The 19380-nt window shown below is 42.9% G+C and overlaps 1 protein-coding gene across 11 annotated transcripts in view; it reads left to right on the forward strand.

The window, feature by feature from the left end:
* TENM2 (teneurin transmembrane protein 2) overlaps positions 1-19380 on the forward strand; it is a 1017264-nt gene that overhangs the window by 477579 nt on the left and 520305 nt on the right. For 3 of the 11 annotated variants that reach the window (XM_057541631.1, XM_057541635.1, XM_057541638.1), the window contains exon 1: positions 6524-6821. The exons of 5 other annotated variants lie outside the window; for them this stretch is intronic. In XM_057541631.1, coding sequence (XP_057397614.1) covers positions 6677-6821 — 145 coding nt within the window. In that variant the 5' untranslated portion in view covers positions 6524-6676. Of the gene's footprint in view, positions 1-6523; positions 6822-6989; positions 7055-19380 lie in introns of those variants that run through there. 3 more of the 11 variants (XM_057541630.1, XM_057541634.1, XM_057541636.1) reach the window with 3 other exon arrangements.

Here is a 19380-nt window from a genome sequence, read left to right on the forward strand (position 1 = left end):
GTATTTGTTATAGCAGCCTGAGCTGACAAAAACAATGGATAGTAAATAAATAGATAAATCATTGAAATTATAGGAAGAGCCATGAAGAAATAGAGTATGTCAAGAGGACCTGTCTGTCAGGGGCAGAAGGCAGTGGGCTTATGCTCAGCTTTGCATTAAAACAAAACAAAAACAACCAAGCAAAACAAAAAAATCAAAACACCACCTCTCAAGGCAATGTATGGAGGAAGAATTAGCAGGGAGCAAGTGACATATCCCAGTAGCTTAGAATGTGGGCCTGACAGGATAAATGGAGAGAAATTGTCACATTTAAAGACGTAAATCCCTTCCTTCTATGTCTTTTTTAAATATTCTTCAAAACTTCCGTAAAGATTGGCAATTTCGCTATCAAGCCTCGGTAACCTGTTATATCAGTTCTCCATTTTCCCTGCCCAAGTCAGTGATAGAATATCTTCCATTAACCTATGCTAAAAGAGCCATTTCTATTCTAAAAATCTATTTATGTTCCCCTATAACTTTCTTAAAGATATGCCTCTGGGCTGTAAAACCTCAGCCATATAACTCAGCTGAAATGTGAATACTTTTGCCAAATTTCAGTAACATCAGTTGGGCCTTTTCTGAGTCATTTGATCATGAGGCTGTCTTCCCTTTAGGGGGAAAAAATACCATCTCTTTCATTTGAAGGGATTAAAAACTGAATTTGATTCTTGGTTACTTGCTGTGGATTTGGTCTTCAACGTCAACAGTATCCTATGACTTTTATTTTCAACTATTTCATGAATTAGAAAAACAACAGGTGGTCCTAGTTTTGAAGTTTCTTTTAATGATAAGTGTAGGTTCCTGTTCTTTGTTTTTTATCATCTTAAGTGACACGCTGCATTTTATTTCAGATCCTCTTCTCTGTACATTCTCAGTCTTTTTCACAGTTTCTTATAAAGCTTCTCTGGCTAATCCTTGTTACTTTCCTGTTGCCAGAAACCTTTAGTAATGTGATCATTTTTCCTTAAAGATTTCTAGGATAAAAACATAGTTTTACCTTTTATAACCTCCACATCCCAGAGAATTCCTTTTTGAAAATGTACTACCCTATACTACTTCCTACTGTGGAATAAGTTTTCTGTATGTCTTCCAGTTGCCTGTGGTCATTAATAGAAAATTTTCCCTTTGGTCAGTATTTTTTTTCTCTATAATTCTTCTTTCTGGTAAGAAGAGTACATAGAATTCTCCCCACCCCAATTTAATAGTTAGATTAAATTACGTTATGGTATGTATTGAGAAGTTTTTGTAATTCCATTATGTTTCATTGACTCCTCTTTAAGGTGTTGATGTATAAAGACATTTCAATCTGTAAGAAACTGCTTGTTTTTCATTAAGATAAGAAGAATTCACATTTTTGTATATATATCTCCATTTTTTAAAGGAATGAAACATAATGATATTGATTTCATTACATGTCTATTGAAATTGAGTATTTCTTTTAATGTAACAGCAGAGAAACTGAGGCAAAAGTGAAAAAAAAATTGTTATTTAGGACAAGAAGTATACAAGGTATTTATACTAAGAACTGACATAAATAAGACATGATTCCTGTCTTTAAAAGACTTACACTTGAGTAGGTTAGGGCAAAAAGAATGTTCAGATATCCATAATTAGATGAACAGAAGGAAATAAAAGTTCAAGGGGAAGAAAGTGAGATTTACAAAGACTGAGTAGGTCTACGAATTCAATGCTGAGTCCTATGACCCACATCTTCCAGGTCAGCATGAGAGGAGGGAACAGCACAGTGAGATCAGCCAGTGACGTGCATTAGCGTTTGATATCCCTCTTTTTTGAGTGGGTATCTTTGCTTTTTACCCCAGATTTCTTAGACCATGTATATTAGATTAATAAGAAGATCAACACCTCCTTTTTTGAAGGAGGCAATTTGGGGGCAAAATTGGGATCTGGAAGTGGCTCGATCCCTAGCTACATTGCCCATTCTGATAAAATCATCATCATCTTAATAATCTCTCTTTCGCTTTGATCACGTGTAGTAGACTTTGTCAAAAGTAATGGAGATGATTTTTTAAAGTGAAAAGGCATAAGGGGGTTCCTTGAAGGATTGGTTCATTATTCAGGGGGAAAGTTATCAGCCTCCCTGGAGAACTCAAAGGAAGGAAAGACTGAGCCAAGCGACAGGTTGATTTAAATGATAAACTGACTGTAAAGCCCCTAACAGAGAACTGGTACAGAATAGGTGCTCAATGAATGTAAATTCTCCATCTCTCTTCCCCTGCTCCAGCAGGATGGCTTAGCCCTATGCTCTTATTTGTTCCAGTTGGTGTTCCTGTAAATGTGCTTAGTGCTTCAAGGGCTCCGGTGACACCCGTGGGTTAAGGGGTCCGATTATCAGAGCAGCATCTTTCTCCTTGACTTCTAATGTACTGAGTGATTCTTGATGATAGCTTTGCCCTCGTCATCCAGCAATGGTCCTCTTCTTTTGACTCTGGCATTCTCTGAAGTGTGAGTCTGATTATAAAGGGGATGAGCCCAGGTGTGCTATGTTTGTGGTGACCTAACATTTTCTGCTGAGATGATTGATATACCAAAGAGGCAGTTAATCAAGAATGGACAACTGGAACTTTGAAACCACACTATGTTAAAGTAATATACCTACATTTTGATCCTTTCTCTAGACCTCTGGGAGTCTTTTTGAATCCTAAACTCATTAACCAGCCTGGGGCTTTTTTTTTTTAATGTAAAAATGATGTGGGTGGCTGATTCAGCATTATGGTAGATTCTAACTGCCACCCCCTCCAGAAATATGTCTGGACTGATATTTTATTTCCAGGAGGGAGATAGAATTCCTCCTTCCGTGGCATGGCTCTGTAGAAGGTCTCTGAGAACTTAGGACTTAACATTTTCTGATGTGACTATATCATATTCCACCAGTATTTCAGAAGTTATGCTTTAGGAAGGTCTTAGAGAAAATGTATAGGATAGGACAACAGTATGTAACATCAGGGGGACCTGACTTGAATATGATATCAGGAAAGGCTTCCCTAAAGAACTGAACTGATGAATAGTAGGTAACCAGAAGAAGGGGTTAGGGGGAGGGAGGGAGAGGAGGAATATGTGCGGACTGGGAGGAAAATAGTGAGTTCCAAGAATGAAAGGGTAAGGTTCCTGGGGCAGAGAGAGGGAGCAGGAGAGAGGAGTGAAGCAGATGGTAAGAAGTGGGCAAGGTCCAGATCCAACACAGGTTCCTGGTCCATCTTAAAGGGATATGGACTCCATCCTCGGAAAACTGGGAAGCCAGCGAAGGATTTTGAAGAAGGGGCTGTCATGATCAGATTTATCTTTAAAAGATCATTTTGCCTGCCATGTGGATAAAGAATTAGAGAGACGAGCAAGAGTGATATTGAGAGAACCAACATGAGGTTGTCATACTGTGTAAGATGCAATGATGGCAGAGAACAGCATGATAATTTGTCCTTTTGCCTCGGAAGTTTACAATCTAGTAACGGATTGGAAATACATACACAGACTATTACCATGAAATATGTAATGTGCCACAGGAATTAAAGCAAAGTAAAATGAGAAAAGGGAAAAGCCATTTTAGCAGAGAAAATCAGGGAAATATCTTCTTACGTGTTGAACAGCCAATCCTGTGACCTGAGGTTTGTTTGTTTTGTTTTTTTGCTTTTTTTGTTGTTTTGATTTTAGTTACAACTGCTTCCAGGATAAGAAACTGCTTTAAAAGTAGCATTCCCACTGTTTCGGTTGCTTTTAAAGCTACAACACAAACACATATTTTATATTCAGTTTCACATTATCTTTGTCAGACCGTAGAAAGCATGTTTTGGTTAATTTCCTTTTAGAAAGAAGTAAGTGAATTTCCCATTCCTTGTCCAGGTCATCTGTCTGTCAGTACAGTCAGGAAAAATTTAGAGACAAATCTCTTTGTAGAGGACATACTACTGCTGAGTCAACAATACAGACACACAGGCAAATGCAAATGAAAGGTATATGATGATTTTATCCTGAGAAATCTGAAAGAGATTGCAGGTAGAAAGACCTATGTAACATTCTCCTATAGCTCTTGGGGCCCCTTTTTGAAATACCCTTCTGAGATGCCACTCTACTTATCATTCATCACTTCCCACACCTACATCCAGCTCTCTTTCAATGAGGATGGCCAGTCAGGTGCACTGATTTGCTGTGATGGGAAAGCTGCCAAGTTCCACTGGTGAATCTCCTTTGAAAAGAAATAGGCTGAGTTATACTGAGCTTATGGGAAGGAAAACTTTCAGTTGGTCATGTAGAGAGGCATTGGGAAAGTTCTTGCTCGTGATTTCATATTGGCTTAATTCTCAGCTCCATCCGTATGTGAGTTTGGGTAAGTCATTGAAGTTCTCTGAGTTTCTTTGGAAAAATAAGATGGTTATGCTGATTGATCACCCAGGTGTTTTGCAATCTTAGTTCCAGATATATATTTCCATCCAGGAGAGCTGTGAACTAATTTTCCAGAAGGTTCTTTAGGCTCAGGATAATTGCAAATGTTTAGTTATATGGTCTATACACAAGAGAGTGCTTGACTCTATGTATCCTTCATACTGATGTCAGAGAAAAAAGAGAGAGAGAATTCCTTTAGTCCTCTGAGTATCTGAAAAATGCATTTGGGGCAAGAGGTGGCTCTTTGAATATGAATTTTGACTGTGCCTGGTGGTTTTGAAGATTGAAGAAACATCATATCTGGGCTAAGAAAAATAGTAGTCTCCCATAGTTTGCATTCTTAGACCACACCCAGAAAATTCTGTTCTATTTGATATGATGCAGTTTAAAGATGCTGACAAATCTGAATCAAAGAAACATGATAAAGATGAAGAAAAATCTGGGGAATTTGCTATATAAGGAAAAGTTGTTAAAAATTGGAAAGGCTTGGTCTTGCAGACTTAGGGATACATTACAGCTGTCTCAAATATTGTGTAGAACTGTCAAGGGAAGAGAAATGAGACTTATCCTGGCTCTGCCTTTCCTATTAAGCCTGGGGTAAATCGATTGAAATTTTAACCAGCTTAATTTGCGCTCAGTGTGGAGAAGAAATTTCTGACAACACTAGCTAACCAAGAATGGAAGGTGACCTAGTTTCCCTTGTGTAGAGGAGTAATACGCAGGAGACTGGATATTAACAATAGTGATCATAAGAGGCAGTGATTTAGGTGTTTTTGCATGTATTAACCCAGTCGTCATAACACCGCTTTGAGGTAGCTTCTTTTTATCATTCCAATAGTATGGATGGAGAAACTGAGGCACAGTATGGCTAAGCCACTTGCCTAATTTGTCGCCTAATTAGTAGGTGACAAAGTTGGGATTTGAAACCGTGCAGTCTGATCGTAGAGTCCTCAGGCTTAACCGAGCTGCTCTATTGCTTATAGATGGGCATCACTTAGAGAATCTGTGGATGGGATTTCTGTCCTGAGTTTCCAAGGTGTTTGAAGAGGCCACCAGTAGCAGTGCATTCTGGGGTGGTGCATAACACTTTCAGAGGTGCCTTCCTGCACGTGCACCCAGAGCCCTTGGGGTTGAGCCTCCACGCCCAGTTGCTCATTCTGCTGTAGGTACACATAGCCATTCAGTTGCCTTCCCCACACCATCTGGAGTTGGGCTTCGTTGTTTCTTGGTAGAATTGTCTTTGTCTTGCCATATCAATGTCATCCACTTCAGCCATACCCTGGCATTCCTTTAAAAAAAAAAAAAATCGAAAACATATCCAGAAACATTGCAAGAAAAAAAGCCCTGCTATCTGGGTGTACAGGCTACAACGAGACCTTTCTTCCAGACATGATGGATAGCTGTTTGTCCTCTTCTTCCCCAGAGACTGCATCTTATATGAATGTTTGCCTTCATCAGCCCTTTGACAGTTAGGAACGATAAGAAATGGCAAGTACTTTCTAGTTCGGAAAGAGAGAGAGAATCCCTTTCAGACTTGGTAAGATTTATCTAAAGGTAACTGACCAAGAAGGAGAACTGACCCCACTTCATATACAGGTGCTTTAAAATCATTTGACAACAGGTAGTTAAAATGTAAGTATGCCATGCTGTCAATCACATTCTGTCTTTCTGGATTTGAACGCTTGTTTCACTTGAGGGAAGATGATATTGGAACATTTTATGGCATCCATCAACAAGAATGTGCACGTGGTTTCAAATAAGGGTTTCCAGCCTTCTGAAACCAATTACTTCTGCCTAAGTAGAAATGCCAAAGCAGAGATATGTCAGCAACTAAGAGAATAGTTGTTTGAAGTAATAATAAATACACCCAATGATGATGCCTTGAAACAACAGAAACTGTACACATACACACACACATGCACAAACCTTTTTAAGAGATATTTTTAAAAGTCTGTGTCAAACAGTGTTAACCCAGAGAAATGCAGAAATGTCAGACATGGGCAGGACTTGCGGTTGGCATTTGGCTGCCAGCGGGGGAGGCGTCCTCCCACACTAATTCCTCAGGAACCTCATGCTGTGTCTGTCTACAGGGAAGGGAGAAAAAAAGGGAGCAGGGGGAGAGCAGATACTGCCTCTGATGTTTTTCCTTCGCAGCTGGAGAAGGCCTCAGCTGTGTCAGGCTGGGACTGCTGGTGATTTTCTGTAGAGGGGACCACATAAGAAAGAGCAGCCATCCCAGCTTATGCCAATGGTGAGCCAGCCTCTCCTGATCGTCAGCGTGGCTGGCACAATTGAATGCAAGCCAGACTGCCTCTCATGGAGACGCGTCAGTGCCTCACCTCTGCCTGTGAGTCCTCTCCATGGGAAGGTTGTGATGGAGTCTCTGGGTAAGGATAACGGAGGTGCATGCACATGGGGCTTTGCAAGGACCTTTCCTAATTGACAGAGTAGTTGGCGCATTTCCTTTAAGCCTTCAGTGGGTATTGAGGGAAGGATGGGGGACTTGGCAGGGAAACTGCTCTTGCCTGCAGCCGTGGATTCTTGTCACCGAATAGAATTTCCAATTCCTATCAAGCTGTGGATCTGCAGTTTTTTCTACTACCTTCATGTTGGCTGCCAGGTATGGCATCAGAAAAATATTCTGTGAACATAGATATAAAATGGGATTGATTAACTGTAAACATCTGTTAGGTCAAGCATCTTATGTCTATTGCAGAAATATTCTTTCAAGTGACTCTGTCTACATATGTCACATTTTTTCACCCTCCAGAGACCTATTTGTGGTAGCTCTCTGTGCACCGATTGCCTTTACCCTTGGCTGTAGCTCTGTGTTGAGGCATTTTATTTTTTTAACATCTTTATTGGAGTACAATTGCTTTACATTGTTGTGTGAGTTGCTGCTGTATAACAAAGTGAATCAGCTATACATATACATATATCCCCATATCCCCTCCCTCTTGCGTCTCCCTCCCACCCTCCCTATCCCACCCCTCTAGGTGGTCACAAAGCACTGAGCTGATCTCCCTGTGCTATGCGGCTGCTTCCCTCTAGCTATCTGTTGTACATTTGGTAATGTATTTATGTCCATGCCACTCTCTCACTTCGTCTCAGCCTACCCTTCCCCCTCCCCCTCCCTGTGTCCTCAGGTCCATTCTCTATGTCTGCATCTTTATTCCCGTGCTGCCCCTAGGTTCTTCAGAACCATTTTTTTTTAGATTCCATATATGTGTGTTAGCGTAGGGTATTTGTTTTTCTCTTTCTGACTTACTACACTCTGTATGACAGACTCTAGGTCCATCCACCTCACTACCAATAACTCAATTTCGTTTCTTTTTATGGCTGAGTAATATTCCACTGTATATATGTGCCACATCTTCTTTATCCATTCATCTGTCGATGGACACTTAGGTTGCTTCCATATCCTGGCTATTGTAAATAGTGCTGCAATGAACGTTGTGGTACATGACTCTTTTTTTTTATTTTTTTAAATTAATTTATTTATTTATTTTTGGCTGTGTTGGGTCCTCGTTCCTGTGTGAGGGCTTTCTCTAGTTGTGGCAAGCGGGGGCCACTCTTCATCGCGGTGCACGTGCCTCTCACTATCGCGGCCTCTCTTGTTGTGGAGCACAGGCTCCAGACGCGCAGGCTCAGTAATTGTGGCTCACGGGCCCAGTTGCTCCGCGGCACGTGGGATCCTCCCAGACCAGGGCTCGAACCCGTGTCCCCTGCATTGGCAGGCAGACTCTCAACCACTGCGCCACCAGGGAAGCCCCATGACTCTTTTTGAATGATGGTTTTCTCAGGGTATATGCCCAGTGGTGGGATTGCTGGGTCATCTGGTAGTTCTATTTTTAGTTTTTTAAGGAACCTCCATACTGTTCTCCATAGTGGCTGTATCAATTTACATTCCCACCAACAGTGCAAGAGGGTTCCCTTTTCTCCACACCCTCTCCAGCATTTATTGTTTGTAGATTTTTTGGTGATGGCCATTCTGACTGGTGTGAGGTTGAAGCATTTTTAAAAACAGGCAAAAAGAAAGAGAGGGGAAATGATTCATTCTATTAACCGAACTTTTCTTCAAAACATGGATGATTCTTGCGATCTGTATCTGATATTTAGTATGCTGAACAGATTTTTAAGAAACTCCTGGTGTATTCTGCTGCAGGTGCTGGGTCTGTTGACACATCTTCAGGTGCACTATTTGCCTTCAGAGGGCACACTGCTGTCACGGCAATTTAAATAGAGTAATAATAATCCCTTGCATTTCAGGGCAATTTATGTTTTACAGAGTTCTTTTACTCATTTTATCGAATTGATCTCATTTGATCATTACATCAACCCTGTGTGGTAGGTATTACGATTTTTATTAGCTCTATTTTGTGGAGGAGGAAACTAAAGGCAAAGGACTCATCCAAGGTCATACAACTGAGAAGTGGATGTGTTGGTACTTCACTCCTCGTCTCAGGCATTTGTTTTCTTATGCAAATGACCTGTAGGTGGTAGAGACACAACCACACAAATACAGGTTCCTACTTCCATACTGTCTAACATATATTTGCCATTTTCCTTGTGTGGCCCACTTCTTGCTCTTCAGGCCACAGTAAGGACAGTGTGGAGTAGGACAAGTTCAATTTGAGTGTGCGATGCCTGCCTTTCCTGCTGCACACATGCGTACACACGCGTGCCGCATGTGCACGCACTCTGCTCCCTGGGTTTAGGGGCCCTGAGATGCTATGAATTTCCTGTCATTTAAAAAGCAAATCATTACTAAATCTGATGGAGGGTTAATATTCAGTATCATGACTCTAGAGAAACAGAAGGCCGATTCTATAGTAGTGTGATTTCATCGACAGTTGTTTGAGTAGAAGGGATCAGGGAGAGCCGGGGGAAACGCCAACATCCTTCACATCATCACACATCAGGTCCCTCCGCGTTTGAGAACAAGCGAGTGTGCCCCCAGCAGCCAGGGAGGGCAGACGCCCTCGTGGAGCTTAGCTCTCTGTCGAAAACTGGCCAGCCAGAGACCTTGAGAGCTAAGACCCGCGCGTGAAGTATCTAGGGACACTTTCTTTTTTTGGCTGCACTGCGCAGCATGTGGGATGTTAGTTCCCCAACCAGGGATCGAACCCGTGCCCCCTGCGGTGGAAGCGCCAGGGAGGGCCCTAGGAACACTTTCTAATGGCTACCTGGATGAGCCTCATTGGATTCAGACGGATACGATCCCCTCCTCCCACCCCTCCCTTCCCCCAACCAAGGCTCTGCTTCCCAACATCCGCATTCAGGCTCAACAGCAGGTGTCCACTGACTCTTTGTCAGAACACAGGGATGCGACTTGAACTGTCATGACACAGGCTTCCATGAATAGGGAGGCATCTCTTTTCAGGTCTACCAAGTATGCTTGGCAGTACTTTCTTCGGCAGAAAGAGGGCGAGGGATTTTGCGTGACATTATTTCCTTTGTCAGGACAATTTCACATTCTCAAGCCGCCTTCTTAGATCACTGAACAGTGCCCCGGTTACTTTCTAGAACAGACACATGCCCTCCCACCTCAGCCACCGTCTGCTTTCGTGCTTTCATCCACGCACATGTACAGAAGTGATACAGAATATCGCCAGAGTTGGCCTGGTGAGGGCTGTCTTTTCAACTTTCTTTTTGAGGTTATTCTGAAAAATCTCTTGAGACATAGGTGGAGGGTGGATTCATCAAATCTTAAAATGTCAGAGCTGGAAGGCAGCATAAATTGCATGTGGTCCAACTGTCTCATTATAATGATGAAGAAATCAAGTCCCAGGGAGGTTGAGATTTGTCCCAGTTTATCATGATAATGACTGTGTTCCATATCTTGCATGTGTCCTTCACGTGCCCCTCCATCTTTCAAGACCTTGCTCTCTGTCCTGAAAGCTGACCACATAGGCTGCATTGTGGGCGCCCTTGTCCTCTGGCTGCCAACTGTTTACTCAGTGGGAAGAGATCAGAGGGTGGAGGGAAGGGGGGCAGGGTTCCTATCACCAGCTTCCTCTTTGTCGTGGGGCCACGAGCTGGCTATTTCCCTGTCCCCGAGATGCCAGCCCTCTCAGGTGGCCTTCTCCATATAGTTTTCTCTTTCTGGTTCCCCTCGTCACTCCCTCCTCTTGACCCTTGACAATGCCGGCAACTTTCCTCTTTGGCTTGCCCGAGAGCACTGCACCAACCCTTCTGTTTTCCCTGATCCCCGACCACAACTTTTAAAATAGTCCACTGAATAAGCTTTCCTCACTTTACCCAGTTTGTGTGTCATCTGCTTTCAGGCTGTGACCTTGACTGACATAGTAACAGCTGGAGCTAAAACTACAGCCCAGTTGGTTCTCCCTCTTCTGACCCCCCTACCCTGTTAGTCCTTACACCATACTTCGTTTATTATGGATAGCTTAATACTTTGCATAAATACATTATCTCTTATAAATACATATTGCTAGTCACTATGAAAAGTATTAGCATTCAGTGGTTAAACGCATGTGTTTTCAAGTCTTGGGTTCAAATCTCGGTTCTGCCACTTACTAGGTCTTTCTTAACTAGCAAGTTGCTTGACCTCTCTGTGTCTCAGTATCCTCGTTCATAACTAAAATGCTATGGTGAAGATTAAATGATACCAGTGCATTCAGAGGACTTAGTACACATAAGTGTTCAATATGAAGTGTTCATAAGTGCCCAGCACATGGTAAGTGCTCTGTAACTGTTAGGTTTTACTAGCATTTGCTCTTTGTCAGGACTCAATTTCTGTACATGGAAACATTTATTAGGACTCTAATTCTGTAAGTGGAAAATGTGTAGATTTTCCTGAGCCTTGCACAGTGTCATAAGATTTCATGAGGTTGAAGTCGTTAGTTCCCAGGAACGCCGAAGAGTGATGGGGAATTAATTGATGGGGAGGTACTGATGAGTAGGGATGTGAGTCATGGGGCTGCGAGGACAGATGGAACAGGAATGCAGACAGCGCCCTGATGGACAAGCCTAGATTTGCCCGGAAGCTGTACTCTGCCTGGGAGGGACGGGAATCAGCTCCCTTCCGGCAGGGTGGGTGTCGCTTCCCAGCTGGCGGACCCGAGGGGAGATCATGGGATCTGTTGCTTGAGAGACACAGTCATGAGCCCTGAGGTTCCTGCAACAATAAAGATACAAGGGCTAGTTTCCAAAGATGCCGACGAGTCCCCACCTGGAGACAGGATTTCTTTACTTTCAGGGTGTGAAATAAAGCATTGGGTTCTTTTTCCAAAAAAGTAGATTTTGTTTTTCAGAGACTTATGCTTCCTTTGGAATTGTTGATGAATATTCAGAAATGTGAAATGGGTTATATTTGAGTGTGGCCATCCTGGAGAAGAGTTGTGGGTATTTGGAGAGAGGGACTGGACCATCCTAAACTCCCTAATCAAGTAGATTGTGAGGCGGGCTCCTCCCCAATTAAAACTCCATGTGGTGCATTTTCTCCTGGTCTACCCAGAGGTGTGGTAAGTCCTGGCTTCCCTTACGTACAGTGTCTTCTCTCCTATCATTAAATAGGAGCCTGGGACATGCCTTTGGAAGAAAAGGAAATAAAGTCATTCCATCTTCTATTGCCCAGTGACAACCCTCTGTTATTACTTTATGTCAGACAAGCAGAGAATTGAATACCCTTTTGGAGACTGTAGGAACCTAGGAGGAAGTCCACGCTGTACTGTCTCTGCGAGTGGGTCCTAACATCCTACTCAGGCAGCCGGGGCGCCTCCCACTTGACCCCTTTTTCCCTTTTCTCCTTTGACTAGGATTTTGATTTCTGGTCCAGAAGGTCATTAACCCTGGAGCCGACAGTCAGATTGCATTGAGGCTGCCCTAAGCGCCCTTGATGGAGTGACTTGTAAATAAACGTCAGTCCCTAGTGAGTGTGCTGCCCCCCATAGCTGGCCTCTTGTTGCTCTGTCCACCCCGTGTGTCCACACTCCCGCCCAGCAAGGCACCCACTGAGCGCCTCTGTGACACCGTGTCCAGGACTGTCTGTGACTAAGATAGTGAGTGAACGCATCCTCCTTTCTCAACTTGCTGCTGTACCTCTTTTCAGTCTTTTTTTTTTTTTTAATTAATAGCTACTTTATTTATTTATTATTTATTTTATTTATTTTTGGCTGTGTTGGGTCTTCGTTTTCGTGTGAGGGCTTTCTCCAGTTGCGGCGAGCGGGGGCCACTCTTCATCGCGGTGCGCGGGCCTCTCACTATCGCGGCCTCTCTTGTTGCGGAGCACAGGCTCCAGACGCGCAGGCTCAGTAGTTGTGGCTCACGGGCCCAGTTGCTCCGCGGCATGTGGGATTTTCCCAGACCAGGGCTCGAACCCGTGTCCCCTGCATCAGCAGGCAGATTCTCAACCACTGCGCCACCAGGGAAGCCCCAGTCTTTTTTTTTTTTAAGGAACTTTGTCAGTGAGTCCTCTCCCGAATATGCTATTTAAAAGTAAATCACTCTCTCTTCTACCCAGCCCCCTCACTCTCAATCCCCTTTACCTCGTTGTATTTTTTTTAAATTTTTCTTTCTTTTTTTTTTTTTTTCATGGTACTTCTGAGTTTCTGACATGCTATGTAGTTATATATTATGTTATGGTTTCTTTGCCTCTACCCACTGATACATATGCACCACCAGGGCAGGAAACTTGGTCTATTTTGTTCAAAAATGTATCCCATGGGCCCAGAATGGTGCCTGGTACATGGTAGGTTCTCTGCCAATGTTTTGCAGAATGAATGACTAACCAAGCCTCCCAAAGAGGCCACTCCAAGAGATTCCTTAACTCTAGAAAAAGGCCCAATGCTGTGTTTTTCTCCACCTTGAAGACTGTGAACTGCTATTAGGAAAAATCACTCAAAAATCAGATTCTATGAAAATGTTAGTATCGAGGCAAAAGAGAAATTTGTCTTCATAACTGATACATGTTTCAGCTTTCGATTATTAACAAATTGAAAGCACAAGGTTAAAATCCCCAAGTAGTACGCGACCCGACTAAATGCCCTGCCAACCTCTGATTAAGGCCAAACGGCCTGACGTGAAGCATCAGAATCTATCCCAGGGCCCTCTGCGGAAACTGGCATCTCCACTTAGCTTCCTGAGTTTCCCAAAAGCTGTTCTGAGCTCGGGCCCTTGACATTCCCCCTCCCACCACAGAGGCATCCAACGATGATCATATATCCACTGGGCCAGAGATAGAGAGAGAGTGCCGGAAGGGCCACATCTAACAACATCACTGATTAGAAAAGTTTCATCAACTTTGAATCATCAGTATGCTTGCACCAATGAGCTGAGGGCTGCAGGAATCAGCTGTGTGGCTGGAAAGAATTAAGCAGATGCGGAAGTACCGCCTGACTTGGGGCTAGCCTGAGGAACCACGTAGTTCTTGATTCTCAGATGGCCTTTTGGAAGGGAATCAAAGTGACTAATTTTCCATCTCTCTCTCACACACACAAACACACACAGTGTGCGTGCATGCATACACAGATCTAAGGTAGCCTACAAATGAGCTAAGAATCTGAGCAGCTTTTTAGGAGGAAAAAATCTCCTCCTGCCACATCCCCAAACACCTTTATTTCTACTTTTAGGTGTGGGAGAACCTAAGCACGTCTGTGATCTGTTTTTCATCTGCATAACACATTCGAGCTTCTTTATCAGGTAGAAGAAATTCCACTAAAGATCAACAAGAATGCATAATGTTTGCAGTGGCCAATCATTTTCTCAGAGCTGCTTCCCTCCCCTTCTTATCTTCGTGTGTTTCTTTTGCCTATGTGAGACCCTCTGGGATTTAAGTTGGTGCCCCAATATGCAGAGTTCTGGCTGTCAACGGGCAATGGTAAGGTTAGGGATGAAAAGCCGATTTTAGATACTCTCCTAGCATTGATCTCTGATAATCAGAAAGGCTTTTGCTGTGCTGGTTCACTTCTGTGCTTAGGCAAAGGCTTTGACAGATTTACTGCCACAGCGTTTTCTATCTATTATAAAGTAGCATCAGCATTCAGGGTGCCGTTTCCTTTTCTCTGACCCAGTTTTAAAAACATCCAATTCAAGGTGCTTCATTGAGTTTACATAGAGGTTGCAAAGCAATCAGAATTCCTCCTACAGTTGTTACCACAAGAATTGCTATAAGGCCCCTGTATCTTGCCCTCCAAAAGCTGCTGTCTTTTGGTGTAAAGAATGACTGCCATGCAGGAAATACTTTACCAAAATCCATCCAATTGAACCGTCAGAGTTTTGTTTTGTTTTGTTTTTTCCCTTCCTCCCTTGATTCCTTTTCCGTTATCACTGATTTTCTAGTTTGTAAAGTCCACGTTCACACTTTCTCTCTGGCCTGCCTTCTCCCTGCACAGCAATTCCAGAAACCAGTTCTGTGGCCCTAACGCACACGCTATTGAATATTGGCACTACAAGTCGCACGAGTTTATTCCAACTCTCTCGTTGAAGGCAGCCCATGCAAGGCTTACTGCTTAGAGAAAAATATGGTCTAAGCAAGTGAATGCTTTAAAAGATCTTTTTGAAAAGTGCTTCTTGAGGTAGATTGGTTTGTGTTCCATCCTGTCTGCTGTGTTCATTTTCTCTCTCACCTACACAGGCCATAGAAAGCACAGCTTTTACCAACAGCTTTTCCCAGCTCACAAGTCAATGTCATTGTGTTCTTTCCATTAGATTCTTTATGCTGAGTGTTTGAAATGGCAGCCTCGAGCTCCCAAGTGATCAGCAAATGTCAAGTGTCCCCAAGCACAGAAACCAGCTGAGATACTAAGACACTGCAGGCTGAAGGAGAATTGTATTATTGTTAGGTTTCTGGTGGGACAGGGAATAGGAGAAAAGGCGGGGGGTGGGGTGGGGGGTGGGGGGGGGGGAGAAGATGCCTCACACAGACACAAACACATCATCTTCAATTGCTCAGCATCTTTCGATCAACAAAGTCACGCTAACACCACATTTGGAGGCAGTTTGCTAACTTCATTACCAACCTTGCCTTGAACAAATGGTAACTGGCAGTAGGTACTTCTAACTTTTCATGAATTTGTTTTAATACCTGGAATGTTTCTCCCATGTAGGCTGAACTTCCTCTCACTTTAAATTGTCTGTTTACTTTAATGAAGCCTTCCCCAGCTCTCCAACGTGTTGAGCTTGACAAGCATTAATTTACAGAGAGCATTTTTTTTCCTTTTCTTACTTTTTTTTTTTTTCTTTTTTACTTTAGCCCTTTCATGCTTGTAAGGCAAAGAAGCCAGTGAACAACTGACAGGCAATACATTGTTAATCCAGGCTTTCTAGGGGAGAAAGGACTTAACCAATGAAAGTCTGAATTTCCAAGCTATTCCTGCTGATGGTCTACGTTGTGTCTCTTTACTTTGGCTTCTTAAAATAGGCATCTTTAGATAGGGTCTGGCCAAGAGAGAGATGCTGGGAAATTCTCAATTTCACATTCCTGCTGTGGCAAAAAGGAAAAAATTCATAGTTGGGGGTAAATTTGAGAGACTGCTGAGTCTTCCTTCCACTTCTTGTAACTCCGATTTGACGCTCCAAGCTGCTATTTGCTTTTTTATGTCTCCGTCCAGATTTTACTTCTCCCAGGAAATGTTCAGTGACCACCCCTCCCATGCCACCCACAGTTAAGTAAGGTTCCTCTTCCCTGCTCTCATGCACCCTGTTTTTTCCATCACAGTGCTTCTTATATGCTATTTAAATTAATTTAGCAATTTAATTTAAATTGTCTCGACCTTTGTCAGATCCCACCTGGCAAAGAGCAGCTTCCCAAGAAGTAGACCTCTGGTGGGATGTGATTTGTAAGCTTTGTGATCTGGAAGCCAGAAAGAGCGCTCACTCTTGCCTCTGTGTTTCAGACAGTCCATTGAGTCACGTGTGGCAAATAAGCCTACCTTTTCAGAAATAAATAGAGCACGTTCTTAAGCAGAACGGGGGCGCTGGGAGACGGCGAGCCATGAGGATTGCCTCTTCTCCAGTCTATCACCCTCATGCAGAGGAGATCAGGGCCAGGATGCATATTTATGATCTCTGGATGAATGTGCCTTCTCTACCTGCCCGTGGGGAGCTCTCCCACGAGTCTCCCCTCCACCAGCCACACTTCCCTGCTTTGATGGATGGAGCTGACTGGGCAAATTGCTATGCTGATGAACTGCTCAGCTACCTGAGCACATGTTCCAGGGAGATCTCCAGGGATAAACCACATTTTAGAGAAGGCTTCATCCACAGCCTGGGGTGAGCCTTTTAGCCCTGACCTAGTGGAGTTGCTGGGGTAAGGAAGACGAAAAGACTACAGTTATCGCGCTCACTTTTTAGCAACCCCAGTGCCTGTCCTTGGGCTAGAAGGAAGCCTTACTGCATTTTTCTCTCCTCCCAGAAAGTTATTCAAATTGAGACCTCGAGGTCTGGGTGTCACTGTGCTCATTGAAAGAGGGAAACCAAGAAGCTGAACTGAAAGCACTTAAAGGCAGGATGCATTACCTTAAAATATGCAGATGGAAAACTGACATTATTGTCAATGTCAGAAGTCACCTTTCTGAGTAAACATTCACCTCTGGGCAAATGCGGGGCTGTGTTTCTTTCCGTTTACAAATGACAGTATGCAAATGCAGGGGGGTTGTGCCCCAGAACTCGGAGTTGTCTTCTTTCATCTATCCGTAATGAGGAACATGCAGGAATCTGTCAAAAAAAAGGCACCCTGGGCTTGATTTGTTCCTTCTGAATAGAGGGGATTTCAGCGTTAAATCTGCCAGTTGGTTGTGTGCCTAAGTATTACATCAGTCTCTTGTATGATCTTGCATCCTGTGTAAAATGCAATATTGGGGCCTAATGGGCAGGATTAGCAAGAGCTGGGAAGCCATAAATGAAAGTTTCTTGTTTCTCGAGAACAAGTTAGAGCTTTTATATTATCTGCCGCGGAGCTTGGTGAATTTAAATATATCTCTTGGGCTTTGGTAATATTCATGTTAATGTCAAAATTGATCCCATTGTTATTGAGACGTGTGGGATTTTTTCAGGCTGAAGACCCATAGTGCCTGTTGCCAGGGCTGATGAATATCTGAGTGGGATAGGTTCCTTCCATCCTTTTCCCGGAACTAAGTGAGGTTATCATTGGTGCCTGCTACCAAGTTGTGTCTGTAGGTTTGCCTTTTCCTGTAATTCACTCATAAACTTAACTGATATTTTTTGAGTACCTACTATGTGCCAGACACCCTCCTTGACTCTGGGGATGAAACAGTGAACAACAAGATCTGGGCTCTTCCCCCATAGGATTCCTACTTAGATATGGAGAGAAACAATAAAGTAAACACACAAGCAAAAAATTATAATTGCGCACTGACATCAGTGCGCCATGGGAAAAGAGGATGAGAAGAGAGGGAATTATGGGGAGGGAAACCACTAGATCTGTTGGGGACAAGACAGTATTTAAGCTGAGACAGAAAGGATGAGGCCAAGCCAGCCTTGACGATGGAGGGGGAAAGAGCTTTCAACACAAAAGAATAGTATGTGCAAAGATCCTAAACTGGGGAAGAGCCTGGGATATTTGAAGAATTAAGTGGAGACGAGCATGTCTAGTGCAGAACAAGAAGGCAGCGTGGGATGAGATGGAATTAAAGAGGCTCCTGCAGAGAATACATCATACAGGGCCTTGTAGCCATTGGAAGGAGTTTACCATTTTATCCGAAGTGCAGTTAGAAGCCATGAAAGAGTGTTTCTTAGTTCAGTTTATATCTTTTAAATCTATATTTTCACACCTATTAGGATGGTTATTATTATTTTTTAGAACGGCAAGGCTGAGGAGAAATTGGAACCCTTATGCGTAGCTAATGGGAATATGAAATCGTATATAGTACTTGTACAAAACAGTGTGGCAATTCCACAAAATATTAAACCTAGAATAACCGTAGGATCCAGGGATTCCACTTCTGAGTATATTCCTAAAAGAATTAAAAGCAAGAACTCAAACAGGTATTTGTACACCCATGTTTGCAGCAGCAGTATTCACAATTACCAAAAGGTAGAGATAAACCAATTGTCCACTGACAGATGAAAGGATAAGCAAAATGGGATATATGTATTCCACTATATGTATAGTAGAAGAGTATTCAGGCTTAAGAAAGGAATTTCTGACACATGCCTCAATATATGAACCTTGAAGACATTATACTAAGAGAAATAAACCAGATACACAAAATAAGTATCATATATTCCTACTTATATGAGGTACCTAAAAGTAGTCATATTCATAGAGACAGAAAGTACAATGGTGATTGCCAGGGGCTGGGGGAGGTGGGGGGGCGGGCGGGGAGGGAATGAGGAGTTGCTGTTTAATGGGTATGGAATTTCCATGGAAAAGGTGTCAGAGTTCTGGAGATGGATGGTGGTGAAGGTTATACAACACTGGAAATGTACTTAAAGCCACTTAATTGTACACTTAAAAAGGATTAAGATGGTAAATTTTATGTATTGTATATTTTACCATCATTTTAAAATGCTTTGCAAAAACCCACTCTATTTTATGCTAGCTAGAAAGGCAAGAGAACACTAGGGAAGACAGATAATTGCTTCAGTCCAGTATTAAGACAATGGTAGTCCAGTGGCAATAGAGATGCAGAGGATCGGTGGATCTGAGACATATATTAAAGGGAAAAAGCTACAGGACTTACTGATGGATAACATCACAGTTCTTTATAGTTTGACCTCTGATACACTTGAAGCTTTTAGACCACACTTATGGGGGGGAGGGGGGGCGGGTAAAGACTGGCAGAATCCCTTTGACTGGCAGATGTGTTTAAGCTTGACATCTTGGTGTATGACAAGGAAAGTTTTATTTTTAAACCTTTCAGTAGTCTTGGATGGAGTATGGGAGCTATTGCTGTTGACATGTGAATATTTGCATGCACTGTCACACAGCAGTCATATGCTCTGTGTGAGCATGGCTTGTCTTGT

The sequence above is a fragment of the Balaenoptera acutorostrata genome, chromosome 2 (assembly GCF_949987535.1).
Source record: "Balaenoptera acutorostrata chromosome 2, mBalAcu1.1, whole genome shotgun sequence".
Taxonomy (NCBI): domain Eukaryota; kingdom Metazoa; phylum Chordata; class Mammalia; order Artiodactyla; family Balaenopteridae; genus Balaenoptera; species Balaenoptera acutorostrata.